The sequence below is a fragment of the Cajanus cajan genome, chromosome 7 (assembly GCF_000230855.2).
Source record: "Cajanus cajan strain Asha chromosome 7, NIPB_CcT2T_4, whole genome shotgun sequence".
Taxonomy (NCBI): Eukaryota; Viridiplantae; Streptophyta; class Magnoliopsida; order Fabales; family Fabaceae; genus Cajanus; species Cajanus cajan.
In genome coordinates, this window is record NC_138523.1 from 50,516,309 (window position 1) to 50,535,322 (window position 19,014).

The 19,014-nt window shown below is 31.6% G+C and overlaps 1 protein-coding gene across 2 annotated transcripts; it reads right to left on the reverse strand.

Moving 5' to 3' along the window:
• Window positions 1-1,031: 1,031 nt before the first annotated feature.
• On the reverse strand, window positions 1,032-17,026 carry LOC109810585 (Zn-dependent exopeptidases superfamily protein). 2 transcript variants are annotated; one of them, XM_020374085.3, is made up of 13 exons: window positions 16,691-17,026; window positions 15,586-15,824; window positions 14,015-14,171; window positions 12,032-12,109; window positions 10,590-10,664; window positions 10,363-10,482; window positions 9,268-9,432; window positions 8,577-9,099; window positions 8,341-8,497; window positions 7,200-7,309; window positions 5,757-5,869; window positions 2,485-2,842; window positions 1,032-1,515 (listed from the first exon to the last, which is right to left on the reverse strand). In XM_020374085.3, the coding sequence occupies exons 1-13, from the start codon at window positions 17,024-17,026 to the stop codon at window positions 1,214-1,216; spliced, it is 2,733 nt and encodes a 910-aa protein (XP_020229674.2). In that variant the 3' UTR covers window positions 1,032-1,213. The 2 variants fall into 2 exon arrangements, with proteins under 2 accessions (XP_020229674.2, XP_082916118.1); XM_083059992.1 differs by lacking the exon at window positions 16,691-17,026 and adding an exon at window positions 16,421-16,436.
• Window positions 17,027-19,014: the final 1,988 nt, after the last annotated feature.

Sequence of the window (19,014 nt, forward strand, 5' to 3'; positions counted from 1 at the left end):
CTATCTTTGTTTCTTTTTAAATTTCATTTAAGATTCTTTTATATAAAATAAAAATTATAATGTCATTTCGATTTAATTGTGTTTTTTGTCATTCATGTTCCATAATTTTATCACTTAACTTTTAAAATTATATATTTTGTCATCTAATTTTTAAAATTTTGCACATTTTATTATCTCATTAGTTAAAAGTCATGTGAATTGCTAATGTAATATATAGATGATAACGTGGTATAACGTATCATATTAATAATTAACATGTTATTGTTAGCAATCAACATATCTTATCAACATTTAACTAATGACAACAAATGATCAATTAACCAAGCGATAAGATATGCAAAAATTTAAAAATTAAATGAAAAATTCGCAAAATTGTAAAACTTAAATGATAAAAAGTGCAATTGAACTTATTATATTAATATTTTTCATAAAATAGTTTTGAAATTTATAATTTTACCTCTTTTAATTTCTACTCCATAATAAATACATATTAATTATAAATTAATAATAATTAAGCAAAAATTAAGACATAATTAATATTATCTTAAACGTTCAAGATGACAAATAGATAAATAATTTTTTCTAGAAAACCTACAATTTAAAAGAATGGGAGGAAGTAACAATATAAGTACTTTCAATGCTTCATGTACATTATCTTGAATAATTAAAAAATTGCGACAGAAAAAGTATTTTTACCCACCTGCGTGCCTTTTGGATGGGTGTAGGATTCTCTTATTTTATTAAAAATAATTTTGACGGGAAAAAAAATTCAGCACTAATTAAACACAGCCTAAATAAAAATCAAATTCGGAAAATAAAATAACTAAATAAGAGAAACATTGGGAACACGTTGGTTAACAAATTTTCCATTGAGTGAAATTCACGACACTTTACATTGATTTCATTACTAAAAGAGTGCACTATTTTTTTTTTTTTGGTACAATAACATTAAAATTTAATTGTTGAGCTGACCTAACATATGATAGAGTGTGCTATTAACATTTCTAATAAAATAAATGGGTAGAAAGTAGTTCAGGCAAGGCAATAAAATTTAATTGTTGTAACCCCCCATTCTATTTGATCCCATAACTAAAGTTGTAAATACATCATTGTCAAAAATAAAATATAAATGTTTTGACAATAAGTAGGACAAAAATGGTATAAGGAATTAGAAGTCCTATGATATGAGGATTCTAGGATAAACTTCAAGTGACTAAAATTTAACAGGCAGATTTGTCAAGAAAGCCAAGGTAAGAGGAGAGGTAGATTTGCCAAACAAAGAACACCAACGAGGAAGCTTCTCAAGAACTCGTTCGGTTATTGGTGTTACCTTGTCCACATCAGTTCTAAGTTTGAGAAGAGGAGAATCAGAGTTATGAGTTGAACCAGACCTCCAGTAAAGAGTCAGATCAAACAATGTTGAAGCATTTTTTCCTCCAGAAAACTGAATAATGTGCCAACCATTCACACCACTCTTTTTGTCAACTGGAATCAGTTCTTCAGAATTCCTTGCATCTGAGGTAGAGTGACAACAACAACACCACTTCAGACTAAAAAATTATCATTATTATATATATATAGCAACGCTAGGAAACAACTAGTAAGAACAATCATTTTGATCAATGCATGCATCCATCTCCATTATGCAACCTTGTGATACATGATCGTTACCCATGCAACTTTGTTTCAGAAACATCAAAGTAAACACAACTTTAAACTACATAAATAAATTAGGTTTAATTATTTAGTTCCTGTACCTGCAATAACCTTTTAGTCTGTATACAAGTAATTTTTATTTTATAGTTTAGTCCATATTGTTAGTTTTCTGGTTGTGTAAAACTGGCACAAAATAGAGACACAAGGACAAATTAAACCAACAAATTATTAAAACACAAGGCTCATGACACAGGCAATACCGGTGTGAGAAACATCCTAGAAGAGTTTAGATTATCAATTCACATTAACTTCAAATCATCATTTAAAAGATTTAAAAAAGTAGAAAGTTTTTTCTATTTGATTGGCATGGCCCAGCGCAACTTGATAACAATGTAAAAGTAGTTCTCATCACATTCTTGAAATTCAAAGGGAATTCTAAAGAACTTTTAGTACAATAGCCTGCTTACATTTATTCTTCTGGTGAATACTTAAAGATTAAAAAACACAATTCATAAGCAGAGCATTTACCATGACCAGCAAGAGCAAGATCTTACAGATGTTTACTAAAGATGTTAATACAAAACCAGTAACCTAATAACTTAGCCTTTTTAGGATAAATGGTTTATACCAATAGATATGCAATGTTTAGAATCTGACTAAGCTTCAATTTAGCCAATTTTTTGACATACAGATAATCAAAGTGATGGTCATAATAGTATTATTTAGAAACACAAATTGGGTAAGAAAAACACATTTTATGGATAAAGAGGTAAACATAAAGAAAAATTAAAAATATGCCTGTTAACAACAAAAAAACTAATTAATTACCTTTAAACTCAAAATCTTCTATTTCTTCTGTATTTATTGCAAGAGCCCAGCGGATAGAACCCTTTGTATTGATTGATACTTGTGTAATTCTTCGGTTTCCTTTAGCGTCACTATAGACATGCATTATAGGAATATCTGTCTCACTCCAGCCATTAGTGGTGTCATCATAGGTCCAACAACCATATTTGACTGAGAAAGTCACAAAATCAACTGTTTTGTCTTTACCGCATACAAAACCTTCATTAATCTGTTCTACCTCCTTTATCAAATTTCCAGGAGTATAAGAAAATAAAGATACGTATGACATAGGATTTTGTCCTTCCTCAACTTTTCCTGTTGCATCCACAACATGTACAACCTGAAAGTATAGAGAGAAATTTTTATTTATTATACTAGTTTCTTTTTGGTAATTGTCAAAATTATGTGGTTATGGTAGGGAAGGAGGAAGATAAAGAAAAGAAATACTAGCAATAATGAGATTATATTGATACGGTGTGTAATAATAGGTTACAATATACAGACTTCTACTAAAAATTAGTTCAAAATATACTAGTATAGTATCACTAGTACAGGGCCAAGGGCCAAGCCCTAGTACAGTTAGAGTCAAGAAACATTATAAATATGAAACAACTCATAAGATTACTTTCTCAATTAGATGACTGATTGATTCTAAATACACAATATATTCTGGAAAGCTTATAAGATACAAAAAGATATTAGGAGAAATTTTGAGGGTATACCGACAGTAAACAACTTGAGAACATCGACAATCACCATTCCCCTTAAGTACAAAGGCCAAACAATTCAATGGTAAGTTAAGTTGCATTAAGACCCTAAAAATACATATAGAACTGGGAGTATCTTTATGTGTGACATTCCAAGATTAGGAAACAACAGAGCAAAATGGACCTAAAAATTAATCAATTATTTTTTTAGAAAACTCATAAACATGCCAAGTCTTTCAAAATTATCTATGTCTTGTGAGTCATGTCAACTAGACAAGCATGCTCATAGTAGATTGGCATGACATGGAATGAAGTTTACCATCCAGTTTTTTATCATCATTCAGTCATAAGCTTCCTTGGAGTGAAGTTGACCACTCAGTTTCCTATCGTCATTCAGCCACAATGTGTATTTACTTAATGTTTATGTAAATGACATTGATCACCAGGGAATTGCACAAGTAAAGCATCATTTTTATTTCCACTTTCAAACAAATGATCTTGGCGGACTCTGATATTTCTTGGGGATAAAGGTGGCACAATCCAAAAATGGTATTATGATTTCCCTACAACAACAGGTTATCAATAACGGATAACGGGCTATGGCGGTAAGCCAAAAATCTGCCATAAACATATGGCTGATGGTGTGGCGGCTTATATATATATATATATATATATATTAAAAACAAAATCATAAATAAAAAAACAGACTTTTAGGATGAATGACTTTAGTGTTGGGTGCTTGCTGCTTACCGTTGTGCTATAAGTGAAACAAAATTGGGACAACATTATAGGTTTAATATAGAAAACAACATAACAAAACATGATAATGAAATTCTAAAATGCAGATAACTAAATTCCAAAATTTTGAAAAACCGAGAACAAAAACATTGAACAGATGAAGAACAAGAACAACCACACAAAATAAGAGAGAGAGAGAAAATAAGAGAGAAAGAGATGATGAACATCTAAAGAAATGAAAAATAGATGAAAAAAAATAAAGAAAAAGAAAGAAATGGAAGGAAGAAGAAAAAACAAACAAAAAACAAAAAGAACTCTTATGGGTCACCGGATTTGTTGGCCGAAAAACTTTCTAGAGCTCAAGCCACTATGGTTTAGGTCACTGGTGAGGCTGGTGGCCTAAGAAGGCTTATCATAGTTGTTTGTTCACAATTTAGGAGCTTCACAACAGAAAAGATGAGGGAAAAAAAAAAGAGGATGAGGAGGACTTCCGCCATTAACGCCCTGAAGCCATGGCCATGGCGGATATGGCGAGCACCATGGCGGATATGGCAGGTTCCATGGAGGATACCGCTATATAACGGGAAATAATGGATAGCAAATGGTGGAGGGGTTAAAAAACACCACGTTATACCTTTATGGCGGCACCATAAGGGTTATTTGATAACATTGTTTTCCAAAGAAAGTATGCGATGGACATCTAAGAGGAAACAAGATTGATGGGAGCTTTACTTGATAGTCTTATGGATTCTAATATCAAACTTCTGCAAGGACAAGGGGAGTCACTTTCAAATCCACAAAGGTACACAAGACTAGTTGGGAAATTAAACTACTTGGCTATTACCCATCCTAACGTTTTGCAGTTTAGCAAGTCAATTCCATAATTCTCCACATGAATAAGTTGTTCATGGATAGGAACCATTTTCTATAAAGTGGATGAATTCGGATTTTTTTTCTTAAAAACAGATAAGATAATTACAAGAATATACGGTGTTATAAATACATGGATAACGACAAGAATATACAATGACCCTACTTAATACTACCTTTGGTTCTAATTAAAAGCAGCAAATTTAATTTTTCTTTGGTCCTAAATAAAAGCAACAATCATATTAGTTTTTAAAGTTACTCAAGAGTAAAATTCTTTTATACCCTTAATTAATTGCTAATTCTATTTCCCGTGCATTCACTTATAACTAGCATTAAATATAACAATCATTTAAAACAAAGGGTATTTTTGGAATAAAATTGGATTTTATGGTAGAATTAATTAAAAACAACTAACTTAATTACTTTTGTTGTAAATATCATAGATACTTATAAAATCTAGAATATCTCTAAATATCTTTAGATATTTGTTTCCCTGTTTCTTTATTATTTTGTCTCCCTATTGCTTTATTATTTTTATTTCCTTATTTAAACATAGTCATTTACTCTATAATTTAAGAAGAAATTATGCCCTATTATCCATATATTTATAACACTTAATATAAATATTTGCCCCATTGTGTAATTCATACACACGAATTTATTCGTATGCCCTCCCGGTTCTCTCTCATTCAATAAAGTTAATAACAATACTAAATTGTAAATGGACAGACCAAGAATCACTTTAGAAATCCCCAGTCAGATACACCACTGAAAATAATAATAGTAGATAGACATCATATCATAAATCATAATCATAACGATATACAAACCAGGGAAGTTCTGAGTAGTGAGTGTAATATTATTATATTATGTACAATAAGTGATTGTTTATTCAGTGACAAAACAGACAGCGGAACATCTGTGCAAATGGAAACTTACATTCACAGCTCTAACAGTGTCTTCAGAAAATGGTGGAACAACACCTGATGTTACAAGTGCAAGTGATAAACTAAATAGCACCAAAGTAGCAAGGATGATTGCCCTTTTTGCACCTGGACACCAAATTAGCAATTGAACAAAGAACAACGTGGAGTATTAAAATATCAAATGCTTTAAAAGTATATTCTTTATATTATACAAAATAGTTACTTAAAGATTTTATTTTATTTTTTCAATTTAAAATCATACGGCCAAACAATATAATTTAAATTTAAGTATTTAACTTAGAATTCCATACTCTATATCTTTGTAAGGTCCAAAGAAGTTATGATTTTGAACCAATTATAGTTCTAAACATTTGGAATTCACATCAAAATCCTGCAGACCTTATTTTTGTGATTCAAAAAGGACCTTGGTGATCAAAGAAAACAGGGTTCTAAGTTGCAGAGATCATAATTTCAACCGATGTTACAAGTCAAGAATCCAACTCAAACTAATCTGTGACCAGGTTCATCTTGATATAATTTTTCTTTTAAATGGTGCCAACGATTCTCTCTCAACCTCACCCCTTTCACAAAACAACCACCACCGCCACCACCAATCCTTTCAGCTTTTCCTATTAGGTACGGCCAATTACATAGATTATATGATGCTATAATGTCTATCATAAAATATTTTTGTAGATAAATTATTGACCTCTAAATCCTTAATAATTTTATCTAAAGTTTTTCCAGATCTCTCTCTGCCTCTAGCTATTGGGCTACCCTCCATATGATCTACTCTCCTTAATAGGGATTCAACAAGTCTTCTCCAACATGTGCAAACTACCCAAGGCAAGTTTGTACCATCTTTTCTGTCATAGTTGCTACCCCAACTTTTTCTCTGATGCATTATTCTTAATTTTATCTAGTCTAATATGATTCAATGCAACGTTCTCATAAATTGAATGTATGCATGTGTTGGCTTTTTAACACCAATATTCTGTTCAATACAACTTTGTGGGTCATGTAGTAGCGTGGTAAATTTTTCCTGAAGCTTGAAGGTAAACTGGTACCTTTCTGTCTCAACTAACACTCAAAATACTCCATTTCATTCATCCCACTTGAATCTTGTGGTTCATATATCCATCTTTCTTTGTCCTTTTGTATGATGGACCCTTGATATTTAAATCCTGAGACTTGGGGCTAAATAATGGTCTCCAAACCTCTAAGCTAGGGTAGTTGTACCTCTTACCAATCATACATTTCATATACCCCACACACAATCAAAAAACAGACCAAAGTAAAAAGGTCACAGCACAAGTCAAAGTTCTGAGGTTCAAACAGCATGTCACATGACAGGATAATTCTTTGAGAATTGGCATCCTCACTAAAACTAAGCGATCAGCATCTCATTATCATAAATAATAATATTTCAATGTTGCTCGCAAAAGAGCAAACAAACCTGAAAGATGGATATATGAAAGAATGTACACCAAGGTCAAAGACAAAAGAACAGCAATAAAAGCAGCAATCACAAAATTTCCCAGCCATTCAGGAGTACCACCAGGATTCCTGCACAGTAGAGGAAAGTAACTTAGATGCCAACTGTGGTAAAAGTGAAAATTGGCCTGTGACAAAAATGGAGGGTGAAAATAGTGGTAGTGAATCTAAAGACAATGGCAACAATAATGAAGTGATGAACATGGTGAATGCATCTGAATAAAGGTGACAAGATAGTGGATGCAGAGGAAGATAGTAATAATGGCAATGGTGATTGGTGATATATAGTAACGTCATGGTAACAGGGCAGAATGGTATAAGCAGCTGTAACAGGAAGTTTATCATAAACAAGACTGGATGACAAAGATTTCTCTCTCCTTAGTTCTTACGCTTTGATCATGAAATAAAAGGCAAGTCCCTAATCCTGGAAGCAATTGGAGAAAGGGGGCTGCAGGAGGACTAGAGGGAAAAATGGATAAAGAATAGAGGACACAAAAAACAAAGGGATGAATACAATGATGAAAGATGCCTGGAAAAATGAACATAGCCACCAAAGAAGTTTCATACATGATATGATGAAAAAGTCAACAGACAAAAACAATAACAGAAACAGATAATGATAGATAGTACAGTTCCAATGCCATGCTCGGATATAACAATCTAACAATTCTTATTGGACTTCTTTTTGGCATTCATGGAAGATTACCTGATTTCTCTTTTTATAGTTCAATTATTTTTATTAAGGAAATTTAGTTTGTAACAATAAATGCTATATAGTTTGCACAAGAATGGCCTACAACATAACTGAAAAATGACTAAAAAGAAGTGAATACAGAAATTTCATTGTAACTTCTGGCTTCTATATGTATCATATAGGCTACAGCCCATTAAAAGGTTAAACATTTGTAGATCCTTCAGGATCTTTTCACTGAAGTTGGCTGCAGCAGACTATTGAAGAACACAATTATGTAAAACTAAAATAGGCAGTAACACACCAAACACAGAAAAAGAAAATAAGCATCATCAGCAAAGTTCTAAGCAATATATACATGGCTCATTTACAGGTCAGTCCACGTATACTGATTAGGGGGAAAAAGATGTACCTGTCAAATCGAACCATAGTCCCTATGATTGTAGCAACAAGCCGAATAAATACGCCAGAGGAAATTAAAATCGGAGTGGCTAACCCTATAAGTAGGGTTGCCAATTTGAGTGGCTTTGGTAACCTGGCTGAGGTTAGTGTTGCTTCAAAAAAACCATCTGGATATTTCAACCAAATTTTAGTAAAAGGAAATAAAAGTTGTTCTAATAAAGCCAAAGATTAGGTAGTGATAGTTACATGCAAATGCCGGAGAAACTAACCAAACAAGAGCCAAGTAAGAAGAGCCAATTTTAAAATAGTTTCCCAAAATGAGAAGTATAAGCCATTGAAAGGATCCAGCTTTATAGAGCCACCTTTCAGCCTCTAGCTTGACAACAGCAGCTTTAATAATGGGGGGAAATTGCCTTCTATTTGAATGAGAATTCAATAGATATTTTTGAAGCAGAAGAAAACCCAAATGTTGACCAGTCAATGATCCGAGAAAAGCTGGTGCACCAAATAATCCAACCACCAACCACGGGCTTGAAACATATGGCATTGGTGATGAAGATATCAAAGGTAGGAGAAATGCAACAAGGAAGGAGAAACTTAAGGCCATGACCCACATGAGAAGAATACTCAAACATGACAAGGCAAATGAAGCTACAGCCGGTATACCACCCATAACCAACGATGTAGCCCATATTAGAAGTGACTGCAATATCACTGAATTGTGGAGCATTTTAGCAAACTTTTGACGGTAAACAACCATATATGTTCCCTGAAAAAATCCGAAAAGTTACCATAGATCAGAGCCTAATAATATGACGGTTGCATAGCAAGCTACAACCACCATGTTATATGGAAAACAATGAATTATGTACACAATAAGGTATAGAATGGGCATATTTTTTATAACCAAGAAGACAAGTTTACAGCAATTAATTACCAAAATGTCAAAATATATGGCATTGTTTTTGCTCGTATCTTCCTCTGCTTCTGTTGAATTTCCTTCTGGAAAATATGAAGATGCCCCAGTATGAAGCAGGAAAGCAAGCATATTTTCCCCCAGATGTTGAATAGATCCATTCTTCAGAAACTCTAATTTGTCATTCTGCACAAGGAAAAGTATATCATTATTAGTCATTGGATATGATAATATTTTAATAAAATCTTTATTTTCCCCACCATATCTTTTCACTTCCACCACCACTTTATGTCATTCAATATTGCAGCCAACAATCAGTATAGCTATAAATTCATATTAATTCAAACTATTTCAGTAAATATTATTTGTAATAACTTAACCAACAAGAAGAAATAATATACCTTCTCTTATCAAGGGGTAAGCTTTTCTTATTTTTCTCTATAACTAGAAATCAAAGTTAACATTTGCATATTTCTCCAATGATTTACTCAAGCACAAGCATAATTTCCACAAACTTACTAATCGATTGCACGGAAAACACAATTCGCACTAAAGAAATGGTTCAAAGAAAACCCTGCAAATACTGCCCAATAAAAGTAGAGCACCTATGTATTATCTTGTCAAAAAAAGCCCTTATCAATCATTTAAATCAACTCTGCCAAGCAGCAGCTGAAATGGATTCCCATTATGCCTTCACCTTCTAATGCACCAAAACACCATTTGTAGCGCACAATTTAGTACTAGAAAAAACATCTTAACCAGATAAGATGGTACTATTTTCTAATGTATGTTATTGCTATGAAATCCAAAGTATCTGAAATCCAGTAAATAAATAATAGTAATAATAAAAATAAAAATAAAAGCTAGGGCTGAAACTAAACTTGTCAGCAAAGAAAACTAGGTTCAGATTTGACAATACTGGCTTAATAGCTACAAATCCAGTCAAACCACAGTAACAAACTTGTTATTGTATAGAGAGCTCTGTTGAAGAATGAAGAGTTGCTTTGTTAAGTCTCATTCTTTCAACCAACACAATATGAAATTCATGTTTGGCAATAAAATGCAGAACAAAAAGCAATCCAACTAGTTAACAAAAGAGTAAGGACAGAAAGAAACCTTGGTATGATATACAGTAGTCTTATCCATATATGCAAAATCAAGCCCAGAAAGGCCAGCAACCTCTTTGTACACTTGGAAATCTGTTGCAGACTTTATGAACCCAGAAGAAAACAGATCCTGGATCATAAATATCAGTTTATTTGAGTGATTTAAAAAAAAATAATCTACTAAAATATATCTAAAATTGGTGAAGAACAAAAGTAAAATGAATGAAAACTACAAACCTGCGAAATTATTTGACCAGATGGATATTTTGCTACTAAAGCAAAGTTCTCAATAGCCCAAGGATGAGGACCAGCCTACTAAACACAGAGCCATTAGCAAGAGACACTTATTATTATAATTAGCAAACTCTAGAAAGAATAAGATTTGGATATCAAATAACTGAATAATGTTTTTTTAGTCTCCAAACGAAGATTGAATAATAACTTTTAATGTGGAATGCACACTTATCCTTGCCTTTTAGAGCTAAAAGAAAATCAAGATTGAATGTAAAATATGAGTAACCTGTTGAAGTGAGCCCTAGTGACCAATCAATTTTGGACTACATTCATATCATGACTTTGATTTATATATAAAATATTTCAGTTATTCTGTTATTATTTATATAGCATAATAATGATGTCCTTAGAATAAGCAATTCATTCAATGATATAGCAAGTCTAACTTGATTGTGAAATTTCATTGAATAATAAAATATTATTTTTAAAGTATTCATAATCTAGAATTACTATTGACTAAGATGATAATAATATATTGAGATTGTTGCGTAAATTACTATAATTCCTGCATGTAGGAGTTATAGGCTTTAGTGCTAGCAAACGTTATGATTATATAAGTAATTATTAGACATAATAAATCAAGTTGAGAGATGTGAGTAATGTAGATAGGATTTGTCCCTTCTACATAATTGGAGTACTATCTTGGACCTCTCAATAGAGTGGAAATGGAAGATGCTTTGCCATGCAAAAATGGGCCAATATGTGATATAGGGTCTGTTTGTGATTGAACATCTGGGCGAGTGAAAAAATAGACTGATCTGTTGATAAAGCATCTTTCACTTCTCACTCTATTGAGACTGTTAAATAAAATAGACTGATCTGTTTTTCGTTAGTGAAAAAATCCTTGATAAGCTCTATGGTCATGTCCCAACTCAAGATCAATGGGCTGATATTATAACTAAACCTCTGTCCTATGCTTAGTTTCAGCTTCGGACCAAGCTCAATGTGTCTAAGTCTGAGTAGATTTCTCATTCCCCTTGAGCTTGTGGGGGGATGAGAGACTACCGTTTTTGTATAGGCTAGCTATTTTTCCAGTTTCTGCCAGCTGTCGCTTATCTGTAATTCTGCTAATAAGTTGCAAGACAGTTATAATTGTGACAGCTGCCATCTTTTAGGGTTTTCAAGCTTGTGCAATTTGCACTATAAATATGCAAATGTAAGCAGAAGCTAAGCATTGCACAACTGATATCTTTTAGAAACACTATTTTCTCAAATCCTCTCTCCAATAGTTTCTCATACAAATCTTTGAAAATAGAAACAAAATGAAAAATAAGGTGATTTTTTTATAATTTAAAGTAAAAACAAGAAATTAAAACAAAATATTTTCCCAAAGTAAACAAGCCTTAAATTTTCCACCAAAAAACCATAGTGATCAATAAACAAACCTGAAAAATACTAGACTTCCCTCCAACACCCATGGCTTCCAGATCAATAGCCATACGAATAGTTTTGCTCCAAGGATGCTGCATTCAAAATTTCTTTTATTGGTAACAAGGGTTTGATATAACATTTGTAACTGATTGAGAGAACTTCTAATGTTTACAGATTATGAAGAAAGAATAAAAAAAATAACACATTTCAGGTATCACTATGTAGAAAGTACAAACTTTTGTTAGAATCTATCCTTTAATGTAGTAAATCCAAATTCCAAAAAAAAAATGTAGTAGATCAACAACTACAATCAGTCACATTTTATCTAAGCATGCACCAAAAGATTTAGCCTATAACTTTTTTTTTGGATAAATAAAGAAATTCCTTAAGATGGAGAGAACAATATTAAAAGGAAATTGGAGGATGAGGGATCCTACTTAACATAAAAGGAAAACAAGAAGCACAGAGAAAATAGAGAACCTCAATGATGCAAAGCTACCTGATTTCTCTGCATATATGTTACAGAAACCCCCTTAACAGACCATGTGCACACCAAATAGAATTCTAAATCCAAAATACAAGAGGTGTGCTCCAATGCCATGAACCAAATGAAAGCATAGATTGCACATGTCATTGCTATCTTTAAACCTTATACAATATTAAAGGGCATGTTTGTTTTATGCTTTTTCAATTAAAAGATCTGTTTGAAATATTTATAATAATTATGTAAGCAAGAAACAACACAAACCTCAAAAAAGTTGCTTTAGCGCTTTTCCAAAAGCTAAAAATAGTAGTTTCAGGAGGAAATTCAAAGAAAAATGTATCATAAAATTGCATTTTTTATGCTCAAACACTCAGCTTCTAAATTTTTGTATTGATAGTTTGTGATCTATGCATGAGTGAGCAAATTCATAACATCAATAACTTTGCAATCCAGCCACGATAAACCCACCAGGAACTGATCTTCCCAACAGTGGTTAAAAAATGTTATCAAAACAACACAAAAATGATATCTAGTTGTAGATTTGGTTATGCTTGTAAGAAAATTGCCATACTACTAAAACAGAGAATTCAAACACCAAAACATGCAATCTGATATTAAAAGATGAACCATATTCTCTGATAGACAAATAGACATGGCAAAACGTTTTGTATTCTATTTCACTTCTTGTTTATTTTAATTGTATTACTTATAAGTGAAAATGATAAGTCAAGTTTTGCAGGCTTTTTAAAACCTTTTTGAAAGAACTTTCATATTAAAGATGCTTGCTTCATTTGAAAATAAATTTTGGAATGTTTTACAAGGATAGTGATGATTTTTCGATAAACTTAATGTCTAATTTTTTCATTGGAATTTTAATATGATAACATTAGCGGGAAGAAGAAACCCTAATAACCAGAAAATTTTTAAAGATATTATTGTTACACGCACCATTTTAAATGGTATTAAAAAGTGACTAATGTTTTTAATTTTTATGAAAATATATTCTATCAAAAAAAATATATTTTAAAATTATTGTCATAGACTAGAAAACAAAATAATGGAAGGAATCAATTGAAAAATGAGATACAGTTCATTAACTTCTTTCTAATAGACTAGGAAAAAGAAAAAGACACTTCATGTCTCTCTATTTAAAAGAGAGTGAGAGAGAGAGAGAGAGAGAATGAATAGTTACTTAAAGGGTGGAAAATTTGAAAACTTGATGTTGTTGAAGTAGAAAAAAAAAAGAATAAATAAATAAATAAATAATACGGTAAGAGAAAGTAGTTTAGAAATAGTTATGGGGTAAATTAGTCAAAAAATTGTGTACACCAAAAGGGACCATCCTCTTTATTAATAGTATAGATTTAACCCATAAATCTTTATAATTTAGATTTCTTCTAATCCCAACATCAGTTTTATTATCCGTAAACCTAAAAACCATGTTTTCAAACCAGCTGAGCAGAAAATAAGAGAAGTACTTAATATAAGGTTGCATTAAAAAGTAATTCCATACCTGGGTTATGAAGCTATGAGCACCATCAAGACCCTCCTCCTCACCTGTATTAAATAAGAATATAACAGCTCTCCTCAATCCATGAGCTGACTGAGAAATTCCACGAGCAAGTTCCAACATAACGCCTACACATGAACTACAATCTCCAGCCCCTCCTCTGTTAAATCAATGTTATATGTTTAGCAGCGTATGATACAATGGTTTTAACTAATTGCTAAAATTAAAATTTGCAAATTGCAAAAGTAAAAAACTTTTAGAGCAGTCACTATAGTTGTGCTGGAAACAGGTTTAGGCATTGGAACTTGCTGCATTTAAAGTCTAGCATACATGAATGTTAAGATTCATGCATAGTGCTTATCTTATGTATTTAGGGAATTGCATTTATAGTTACTGATCTTAAATGTAATTAACTCTGAAATGTATATAAATATATACCCTGGTTAGTGCTTTTTCACCCTAGCAATTAACCAAAATCTCAGTCTTTAATGCATGTAAATCCAAAACCAGAGAACCGAGTAACATAAGCCTGATGAAAAAATTTAGCAAACTGATCTTTAATGGAAAATCTTGAGATTGTAAATATTTCCTACTAATTCATAATGAAAATGTATTGCTAGAGATGATTGTATAAGTTTTATCAGCCCTGTACTCTGTTAGTCTGCCAGCTCTACTGACAGCTTGGTTGTTAGCTATATTAGTTGTGCCTTAACTATATCAGTTAGGATCAATAACTGCAGTAACAGATAACTCTATGTATAAATATAAGAACTCAGTGCTGAGTTCATTAATCAATAAAAGATTCAATTATTTAGAATTCTGAACTTTCTCTTCCTCTCATTTTCCTTCATGTTCTCTCTATTGCCCCAGTATGGTTTATTATATGTAAAAGCAAAAAGCTTTAAAATGATCCATTCTATTAAACCTAAATTTTTACATGTGTTGTAACGTGTCTAGCAGTGATGCAAGTTACATGTTCACTGCTGACTAATTAATAGGAACATTTTAAAATTCATAATAGGTGCAATGATCTCATTAAATAATAAGAAGAAGAAGATAGTGCTTTTCTCCACCCTAAATTGTGGTACCCACATATATATATATATATAGTAAATACTTAAGAGTACTGTTATCTTAGCAACATCATTGTTCCAATTTCCCTCCTGAGCATTAGTTTAAAGTCAAATGTTACAGCAGGAAGTAATACATTAGTGACATTATCCTTCTCTTACTGGTCAAAGAACTGTATGTCCCTTTGCAACTAATGTGAAGACATTTCAAACACGCTAACACACAAGATTGGTATATTTTTATCATTTCTCCTTGAAAATCAGGGCTCCAACAACACTGCCCACAATGAAATCTACCCCCCCCCCCCCAACCCCTCCTGCATACCAAACATAAATTACACACACACAAACCCCCATGCACAACATATTTATGTTACCAAATTGGGTCACAATGATAAATGCATCCCAGACTCCCAGTAAAATGTAAACATCATTTTAAGAACAAAGAAAAACAATGATTGATGAAAACAGAAGTATAAGAGCAAATAGATGAAGAAAACATACGTTGCAAAAACAGTATCAATATGAGAAGAGACCAGAATAGATTGATCTCTTGCTTCAGGTACATATTTTGGCACAATTCTTACTACAACATGACTTAGATCTGAATAAACGTTTGTTTTCCCTGCAAATAAGCCAGTGCTCAGACGATTTGCACCAGACTTTGCATGAAAAAGATCCACTTCAACATCTACCTCCCAGTGAGCTGTTTTCTTAATGGTTTGACTTGCTGTCAAAACATACTGCAATTGGAAGCTTGTCAAAAAAATGTACAATTAACAGAAAAAGGAGTCATAAATGACCACAAACAGTTGTATAGGTTGTTGTTACTCCTTTTTTTTTCCTTATGAACTACCCCATTAATAATAATAAAAGAAACACACATGTAAAAAACTATCATTATGAACTAAAAAATTCACACAAAGGATGTTTACATCCAGAACATAAGCTCGTCTACAGTCATTTTTTAGACAACTTAATTATAGCATAATAACATACCCAGCGAGGAATAAAGCATGGCTAAAATACCCAAATCCGTGGGAATCAACACAGAATACCAGTGACGGGGCGGGCAATGGATGCCCAGTGGGTTGGTACAGGTATTAATACCAGCCCTCAACATACCAGTTTACTTATAAAATTTATTTTTCTTTTAAATATTATATATAATTATAAGATGATTTTTCTATCAGTTAATAAGCAAATAATGACATTATATGATGTTAACATAATATGATGTTATATAATATTATATGATGTTAATTAGCTTAGCTTTTGTAAGATTTCTAAATTCGGAAATACTTGCATATATCATAGATATTCCATATCTAATGGATACCTGCTGATATTAATGAGGACAGATATGGGGAAAGTACTGCCCACACTAGTCCCACCTCATTGACATCCCTAAACAATGAATTGATTGCCACATTTCCTCTTATCTATTTCCTCTGGAAGAAATTTCATGAACTCCCCAACATCATAATCTTGATTTACTTGATCCATGGAATCGACAAAAAGTAAGAACAACCATGGGGGAAAAGATTAACAAAGATTTAATTTTTTGGTAAGCAGAGAAAAAAAGGATTAACAAAGATGAGGAGCCAACCTGCACAGCATGAAGCAGAGCATCAGAACCAACTGGATGAGGCCCTATTTCAGTCAAAGCTTTGACATGCTGGAATGCTTCAATCTCCGAAAAGCCCCTCTTGCCAGCCTCTCCTGCTGAAAGAGGCACAGGCAATCTCTGAAACTGGTGATGATAAACTGATGAACATGAATAAGTGATAATCAGCAACAAGGCCAGCCACACGAATGAAGACCTCCTTGGGTTTCCAACTTGAACAGTGGTGCGCATTTCAGCACCATTACTAGATTTTTCACTTGCTTCGCCATCGCTTGACCCTTTAGATGCAGCTGGAGCAGTTTCACGCCTCATACTCATCTTAAACAAGCTCTACGGTGCAATTACCAAATAGTCAACGCCGTGCATAATACAAACAGCTACCACACAGAAAATTGGAATGGCAAATACTTATTCATTGATCAACGCAAAAAAAAAAAAAAAAAAAAAAAAAAAAAAAAAAAAGACTCAGAGGGATTCACAAATTAGGCCAAATTGCATAAGAGAAAATACGATTAGTAGCTAACAACCGAGAATGCAACTTTAACGTGAATGAGATTATCCAATTGAACAAACCCAGAACAAGTGCATACTTATTTGAAAAAGGGCCAAAAATTGGGGGAAAAAAATAAACAAACTTGATCCAAAATATGTTTTTATCAATAAATCCAAATTATAGCCGTTATCACGCAATGAATTGAGCAATTTAAGCCATAAGAAGAAGCATGGTTTATATGGTTACGTGTAGAGAGAAAAAGAAAATATTATGGGAGAAAGAACCTGAGTAGGTGGACGCGAGAAGAAGATAATGGTGGAAGAACTAAGAGTGAGGTGAGTGTGTGTGTGATGTAGATTTGGAGATGAAGAACTCACGACACGAGTAGAACGAAGTGTTTGACTGAGCCAGTGGCACTTGCAACCAACCGCCCATGGCTATTTTATGTTTTTCGATGCTTTATATGTATTTCGTGTTTTTTATTATATAAATCTTTTCACTCTCTCTCTTCATTCTCATTTAAAATATTTATCTAAGGGAGTTAAATTCATTTTTATAATTTTATATCAAATGATTGAATCATTTATCATTTAATAAGTAGTAACTGATTATCAAAATTAAATATATGTCTTATCTTCAAATTTTAAATATTATCCGGATGCATCATTTTTATATTTATTTTGATATTTTTTAATCTGTTATCTTTTTAATATCATTTTATATTTATTTTAATATTTTATCTCTTTAATATTTTTTTTTTGAAAAATAATTTTTTTTTACATTTTGAAAAAGATTATCAATAGTTAAATAATTTGTATTATAATGTAGATTATTAATCTATTATAAATTTAAAATATAAATTATATATTTATCATAAATTTTAATTATAATACAATATATTATTATTAATATATTAAAATTAACGTCTGAAAATACTTTCGGAGAGAAAATAAAGGCAAGATGAAATGATATGTGTCAATGAAACTTTTTTTTAATATAGTAAATAAGTAAGTAATTATTTTCTATTTCTTAAAAGATTGTTATTAAAAAATACGGAATGAAAGTGATTCACATTCTTGTTGTAACACTGTGACTTTTATTAGTAATGATGAATTTTATTAATTTAATTAATATTGTAATTAGTTGTTTAATTATTGTGAAATTCTAAAAATTTAAGAATTTTAATTAGTTTTATTGTTTGTGAAGTTGTTTTGAACTGAGGTCAAATTAATTAATTAGGAAAATGTATATAAAGTTTTTATTAAAAAGTGAATTATATAAGTTTATTTCTTTAGAAGTTGTAGAGAGAAATTGTAGAGCTGGGGAAAAGTGTTTTTTCTTTCAATTTCGTAGATTCTCTTTCATTCTTCCTTTAAAAGTAGATTATGTGGCTGGTTGATGATTCAAAGTTTTAAAGTCGATAATCAGGTTGGTTGTGGTGACTGCATGGAGTTGGTTGAAAAATTCTATTTTCTTATTTCTTCATCTTTTTTTGGTTAATTTTTAGGTAAAGGATACTCTTGAAATTTTGTTGTTGAATGAACTATTGAATCCTTACATGAATTGTACAACTTTCGTGATTGTGTTGATTGATTTAAATTTATAACAAGTAATTCATATTGTAGTATAAGATTATTTTTATTTTTTGATAATTTTTTAAAAATTATTAAGATTGAATTCATCAATAACTATAATGAATAAAAATGAATTGGATATAAGTAAAAAAAAATCTCTAAAAAATTTCTCATCAAAGAAAAGTCTCTAAAAACGATATTATGCAAGATAATTATCTGTGTTTGATAATTTATCATAT